General features: G+C 37.0%; 1 protein-coding gene across 1 annotated transcript in view; it reads right to left on the bottom strand.

Annotated features, from left to right (window-relative positions):
- The window catches only part of ARID4B (AT-rich interaction domain 4B), an 87,804-nt gene extending 79,764 nt beyond the window's left edge, over nt 1–8,040 (bottom strand). The window contains 1 exon segment of the mRNA XM_008643281.2: nt 7,964–8,040. Coding sequence (XP_008641503.1) covers nt 7,964–7,969 — 6 coding nt within the window. The 5' untranslated portion in view covers nt 7,970–8,040.

Raw genomic sequence — 8,040 nt, 5'->3', positions numbered from 1 at the left:
ATACAGGATATTGGAAAGTCTCTTCTGCCATTTTAAATTAATTTAAAGTATTCTTTGTAATCTTAGAAGAATGTATTCCACATTTATTTTTAAGAAAACACAAAGTGGACCATTTTAAATGTACAAACGAGATTTAGCACTTGTAATCTGCTGTTGAGAGGATAGCTGAAAATAGGAAGGAAAAAAATTATCACAGTGGGTCAAGTTGCCCTGCCACAAACTGAAACATTTTTTTTTCAGATCAGAAGAGAATGTGAAAAAACAAATAACTCCCTACTACATTATTTATTACTAGCTGAAACCTTGCATCAGATACACTTGGATCTGAATTTTGCTGAAGTCAAATCCCATTTCCCAAATCCCATTTAGAAGGATTGTCTAAACGATGAGGAATACTAAGTTAGAAGGACACTTAAGAGGGAAAAGAGAAAGGATCACAGATAAAAGCTCAGCGAGAACTCTGGTTCTTGGAAAGGAAGATAATATATCATCCAAATGTCTGTGTTAAGTTTGTGGTAATAAGCAGAAAATGTCACACACCTCACTCTACGATCTCCAACTGGCATTAACACCCAACTGTCACCAAGTCTCCACTTGTCTACCCATAAATATATGGGTCTTCTTAACACATACCCTTCAATTTCCTTATCAAAGAGTGATGTAATTTCTCCCAAAATTATAATTTCCTATTGTTCTAGTTTGGAATAAAGGTAGCCCAATTGCTTACATCTTCCCCCCATTGGTAAAAATACCGATTGTCAGAACGTATTATTAATGTAAATAATCTAGGTATATAGAGATTGTTATAGGATAGAAATCTAATATTTAGAAATATTTTTCTGCAGAAAATTATACTACTAACTGTTTCTCTAATTTAAGTAGAGATGTAATTGTTATTAATGGTATTCTTTCCAAATACTGAATAAGAACTTGAAGGAGAAGGGAAAGCAAAACTTATATTGGCCTCCTTAAGAAATGGGGTTTTTCATCTGATACCATCTCTTCTTTAAGACCTCTCCATTTCTTAAAACAATGTTTATCATATTTAAAACGAAACTTTATTCATTCCCTTCAAGACACAGCATCAATTCAATTACATCTTTTCACTCAACATCTTCTAGAAAACATGGACTTCAAACCTATAAAGAAGTCTGGTGTTCTAGGTAGCAAGCAAGCACAAAAAACCCTCTATGGCAATTTCACCTGTAGAGAGTTTACAAAATGTTTAGCCTAATGACTGTAAACTGCTAATTTGGCAGAGAGATGGGGAAGAATGTGTGTTCACATGCAGCTTAAACCAATCGTAATCAGTCTTGCTGCACTTCTGCTTTTGTGTCCTTTCTTCCTCTGCCAGGGATCAGACAGGACAGGGACAGTCTGCAAGTGAAGAGTATATGTATCTGATTGCTCTTAATTTCAGCTTAGTTCCGTGTACTCTGGCACCACACAAATCGACTGCTAGCACAGAAGACAACAAGAATAAACAGCCAGGAGTGGAAGAAGGAGACAAGGCTGCATTCTTCCATGACCATACAAGCCTAATTTGACAAACTACTTATGAAACAAAATCCTTTGCTACAGGTTGTTGGGGGACAAACCAACAGATTAAACAGTAAGAACAGCAAACTCCTCTGTCCAAGAACAGTGTTATTCACACTAGTCCAACCTGGGTGATCTGCTCTGCAACAAAGCTCTATGGATGTTTGCATTCACACTTAGTTAAAATGACAACTGATGAATGCTGTCTTTAAATAGTTACTCCTTAAGGTGATCTTCGTAAGTCACAATCAAAGACTGCTTAATCTGGGAGTTCTGGATGCTGAAAAATATTTTCTTTGGTGTACTGACCACCATCTTCACTCTAGAGCAAATACAGGCTAAAAGACAACAGCAGCGGGAGCAAGTAACTCCATGTTAACTGGAAAGGACTACTGCTTTTGCTCACAGTAAGGAAAATGCCTTTTCATAGTTCAGCACAATCTTCTTCATAGTGAAGACAGGTTCAGGAACCCCCAAAATAGTACTCCACATTCAATTAATAAATATACACTCACTCAGGAAGTCACCGTCACACAGTGGTCGCACATAAAGCAGCCAGCTCATCGCAGTCCTAGTTTTCTTCAGGTAACTCAGCAACACCCTCCACCACCCTGCTCTGACATTCTCACAACTGGCTTTCCAGAGCTTGCTTACAAACACTTCTTGCTAAACAGGTCATGACTGCTTTATAGTCTGGCAAGCAAAAAAAAAAAAACAAAAAACCAACAAACAAAAAACAAAACAAAAAAAAAAACCACAAAAAAACCCAATAGTCCTCTTTTTATTGAATTTCTCCCCTGGTTAAAACTAATCTTCAGAAGGAAAATAGATGTCTTGTCAAGTATTGAATATCAAAGCGGCTTGCTGTCTTTTCCTTACTTGAATTCCCTGAAATATCCCCTCATCTGGTCACCCCATGTTAACAGAAAAAAAGAACAAAAAACCCAACTACCCAGATTTATGACTTTCCATCAAAACCTTTTAAAATAATTATTCTAACACATATTAAATCACTAACATTTAGTTTATGCATGGGGCTAAACAATTTTCCTTAGTTCCCTGGAGGCCTTTTGAAGTCTTCTAGAAGTCTTTAAAAATCCATTCCATGCAAATACCCACTGAGTGATAGCAAGCACAGTAACTGGACAACACTAAGTGCTAAGTGGAAAAGGCAAAAAGTAATATTTTTTACCAAAGCACATCAATTAAAAAGCAAGCACCACAATACCTGACTTCCCAACATTTCTCAACTGTGACCTGAATCACATTTATGGCAGAAACAGTTCAAGATCCATGTTTTTCAGCTTTGTACGTTTCAGTAAAAACAACTGAAGGGCCTATTAAGTAGAAATGCAGAGAATCTAACTGTTGCATTTCACAATACGTAGTGAACAGAAAGTGGCTTAACTGCTTTCAAATAAGTATGAACTGATAGATAATCGAGCATTTGGATGGCTATGTATCACATTAGGGTGCCAAGTAAAGTTAAGCTCTAGGTTTTTCTGTAAAATTTGTTACCTTTTTCACATGAGGACACCTCAAACTCCCTTTTATTGCCCAGCCTATTACAAAAGCATATGTTTCTAAGGAAAATGTGCATATCTGTAGGATTTAAACAAAAACTTTGAAACCAGTTTGTGACAACAGTATCATTTCCACCTTTTTCAAAGTGAGCACTTATTTTTTCAGTTTACACAATCAGCAAAGCATTCCGATTAAGTATGTGATAGTGATTGTAAAGCTTAGTATCTCAAAACCATTGCACTTTGTTTCAAAGGGCTTTTCAACTACAATGCAGAATTTCTTTGAAAATAGGCATGCAATGTGTAACACAGCATGCTTCTGCTCTACATGTATACAATACTTGTTTTGGATTACAAAGTGAACTGAATAACCATCTCAAAGTGCTCCAGTGAAGATATGCACATTCATTATTCTGCCTACTAACATTTCTCTTAGACAGTATGCTGATACAATAGTTATGCTGCCGTGAGAGCATTGATCCAAAAATCCTTCACCAACTTCGAAGATAATAATACAGGCAACTTAACTGTACTAATGCTCATAGTTTATTACAACTTCAGTCTTTTCAGTCTAAGACAGCCTTTTTTTCCACTATGTGGTCTAACTAACTTTGAGTCCTTATCAATACAACTATTCAACAGCCACATACTACCCATGCAGATTTGAGTTTAAGACTTCCATGCTGTTTAGCCACTGTAAAATATACAAAGATTAGCATGTAAAAAGTACAAATAAACAATTTCAAAATAACATAGATTACTCCAACATGACTTGTAATTGCTTGGTGCAAGTGGTGTTTGCTTTCCTTTCTACATAATTATGCAAGCATGAGGAAGTCAATAATTCCCTCTGATCACTTGTTCAAACTGGAACATCAGGAAAGAATTTAAGAAAATCTTTTTTCACAATGCAAAAACAAGTTATAGGGGAAAACCACCTCTTAAGACTTACCTGTTCTCCTGCCTCCTTCACAAAAACTATTCTAATGGTACCTTTCCTTTAGAAATCTCCATCTCTGCTGTAATTCAAATAGTTAACCAGAAAGTGAAAGGTCACTACATTCCATGACTGGTTTCCAGCCTGCATAAGACCAATGAGACTTTCAACTGACTTGTGCTCAAAGTTGGAAATTAGTGACTGAGAAGTTTACTAGATATTTTCCTTTTGTCCTCTGCCATACTGGCAAAGAATATGAGCAATGGTCTGGCACACATTAAGGGAAAGCAGCTACAGCATCAGTGTGCACCAGTGATCTCTGTGGGTAGCTGGAGAGGTCACTAGGACAGACTACTGAAACAAAAATGTGAATTCAGGATGAATTAAAACCAAACCAAACCAAAAAAATCTACCATAAACTGTATGCATGGCTTTCTTAACTTGTTAGTGTGGCAACTCTGAGTAAGCACTCAGGAACATCTAGGATTACCAAACGGAACTATCAACAACCATTAAATATTTTGTACTTTACAGAATGAAAAACATTAACATGCAAATAGTATCAAAACTTTTGAACAAGCATTTCAGATCTCTTAATTCATAGAGCATTTCTCTAGCTTCTGGGACATCTACTATTTTGATCTCCACTTAGCAGTGAACTTTTTAACTAGAGTGGGTATATTACCTTCATTCACATATTTATATATCAAGCAAATGCCATGATACATATTAAAAATCTCACAAGCATTTGCAGCAGTTCTTAGTACCAATCATCGGTGAAACCAAGCCTGTGTTTATTTCTCTCTTTAAAAGCAGACACTTTGCTTTCATGGAGTTTATTTCCTGATTTTGGAGCAAAAAAAAAAAAGCACACAATAAGAATACTTTTATATATATTGCTACTTACTTAGTAAGGATTTGATGGCATGCAATTAGTTTTTAAATCATCAAACAGATTCTACATTCTTCTGATGCATACTTAATACAAAAAGACGTTATACAAAGGGTCAAAAGACTAAACTAAACAAAAAAACTTCACAACATGCAAGCAATCCTAGCCATTATCTACACAACTGTATGAACTATCAGAGGTCAATCAACGCAGGAAAAAACCTGATTTAGTAGAACATCACAATAACAAGTATAATTATGTTAAGACTTGAACACTTCTTGTAAGACATATTTCAAGTCTGTTTTTAAGTGGTCTTTGCAGTCCAGAGGAGGAGTACTTAATAGGCTAAAGTTACTGGTTTATACGAGGGACTTTATTTCCTTGGATTAAGCTGGGTTATTACAAGGAGAACAATTATACCAACAGCTTTGGTAATCTCCTAGCAGGCGGCATACCTCTCTTGTGTCAAAGGGCTGCAAAATGAAAGAGTATGAGTGACTTACAGTTTTGTATCAATACAATCGTTGGTGCTGTTGCTAAATATACCTCACTGCATTTTACAAAGCTCAACATTTTATCCATACTACACAGATGAGGGAGTCAGTTAAGATAAATGAGTTGTTCAAGTTCATAGAAAGAGACAAAGATACTGACATGGAATCCAGTTCTAAGGCTCTGTGCACCAGAATCCACAACCCTCTGCACTTGAAAGAATGACCAAAGCATAAATCAAAACACAGGCCTCAATCATGCAGTCAGAAGGAAGTCTGCAGTCAGCAGACTCAAAGCAAGACTAGGTCTTAAAGCATTAAATCCTCTATATGCTGAAGTGTCCTTGAGGCACACTCTTTGGATAACTTACAAAATAAATGCACAAAAATATACAGTCATATTTAAACAGTATCTTGATCTAGTGTAGTCAATGTTACCTTGAAGAGATACAAACAGAAAGCTAATAATTCTCTTAAGCATTCTCCCCTACTGCTTCTTACTGGACAAGCTTGTATCCCTGTAAGTTTAACTAATAAATTACAAATTTAAGCCAGCCAGAAGGACTGATGCACTGTATTACTCCTATAATCTCGGTTAGGTTGTTGAATCTTAGAAATTTCTTTGGAACCACAATTCTGTTAAAAGTTCCCCTGTAAAAACTAAAGCTTCAAAGTAATAACTTACAGATTAACCTCCCTTAACTCTACCGGGCACAGTAAATAAAGGTACTGGGAGTTATCTCAAGCATATGTAAGTTTAACACTACACACACACAGAAATTGCAAAAATTACAGACTTGAATTTAACACCTGAACACTCTGACAGACTTTATCCCGACTTTAAAAATAAGCATGCAATAGGATCACAAACTTTATCAAAGAATAACTAAGCTGTGAGGGTTTTAAAAAAAAATACGGCTCTATTAACAGGGTTTTCTGTTTGTTACTCTAAATTTAATCATCTGTTATACATTCAATTCTGCCTGAAGTGGATCTATATCACTATTTCACAGAACACTTTGTGTTCTACTTGTGATCTGACCTCCTCATGCTCCCAACTGTCTATCTACATATTAATATGGCTCTAAAACCACAGTATCTGAACCTAATCTCTATGGTAACTGTAAGATTTGTTTACATGGAAAAAGACTATTAGAAACATATGTAAATTTAACTGTCATTTAAATAAGTGCTTTTTCCTTCTGGGGAAAAAAGCTTCCTATACCGCCTCCTATTTACCTTGCTTCCATCTCCTGTATCCCCACCAGGCAATGAGCCACATTTGGAAAGCTCCCTATCATACTTCAACAGCCTGTTGTTGTAAATTCATAAATCGTTTACTTTTAATAAGACAGACATGTGCAGGATTTTAGATCTTAGCCCTTGTTAAAGAAAAATCATAGGGAGGGCAATTAAAACATGATTTTTTAAAAAATACTGCCATAGAGTCACCAAAGTAAAAAAAAACATGCTCAATCTTTAACAGCTACACAGAAAGACTTTGCTGCTCAGAAATTCAGATCAATCTAGGAATTAAAAGAGTCTATTTCATTTACCATTTCCAGCAGTGAATATACTACTGGGTACATATTTTATATAACACTCATTCACAGACAGTAGGCACAACCATGATAGCGGAAGAACCCACATACAAACTGCTCTTTTTTATTAATAAATACCAAAGAACTGATGTATCACAGGTTTGTAACAATTGTTTTTTATAAGATTTACAGCATTTTGAAATGAGATTTACTGCTGCCCAGCAGGACCGGGAGCTGAATTACATGGGGGTCATGGTAACATAAATGGCAGTTTGAGCGAAACATATCAGCAAAATGGTAAAAAAAACCCTAACAAACCCAGTTGTTAAAAACTACTTTTAGATACACAGTTCTTTACCACACACAGAAGAAATCATTCTATTCCACCAATACGATCTCTTTTTCTATAAAGCTTGCATAATATACCAAACATAAATAGTCTAGAAAAAGAAAAATGCATCACAGTGAGGTAGATGAATACTACACAGCACCGAGAGGAAAATTAGAACCTGTTTGAGAATCTTTCCGCACCTTACAGCAATCATTTCACTGCAGAGAATCTCTTACGTGCACCCTCCCCGATCATAACAAGATTATTCATTCAACAAAACTCCTATTAACGAATAGAAAGTAAGTAAATCTGCCCTCTATTCAAGTAAACAATGTTGTAGAGCATTTTCCCCACAACGTTACTTTCTCGAGCAGGGTGACTGTGCCCTGCTTCTCCATGAAGCAAGCTCAGCCCAGGCAGCCATGTCCTTATTCTCCTACAAACAATGTTTCTGAAGGAGAACAACCCCTGCTCGGGGAACTTATAGCTTCCCCCAGCATAACGCGGTGGAGCAAAGCCCGCCCCACGATCAGCAAACGAGCCAAGGCACCGAAACACGGCAATGGGGGCGAAGCAGCCCGCAGTCTGGATCCGCACCAGCACCGAGCCTCGCACCGGGGTCGGGACAGATGGACTGACAGATAGGACAGCATTTCTCCATGCAACCCTCCCTCCTTTCCCCTCCCAGGCACACGAGCGAGTGTTTTACCTTCATGATGAGCTCAGGCTGCGGTAAAAGCCTCGATCGTGGCTGAGCGGCCGAGGCTGGACCTGGAATTTAAACAA

The sequence above is a fragment of the Corvus brachyrhynchos genome, unplaced genomic scaffold (assembly GCF_000691975.1).
Source record: "Corvus brachyrhynchos isolate BGI_N302 unplaced genomic scaffold, ASM69197v1 scaffold70, whole genome shotgun sequence".
Classification (NCBI taxonomy): domain Eukaryota; kingdom Metazoa; phylum Chordata; class Aves; order Passeriformes; family Corvidae; genus Corvus; species Corvus brachyrhynchos.
Note: the sequence above shows the minus strand (reverse complement) of the source record. Positions and strands in the feature narration are given on the sequence as shown.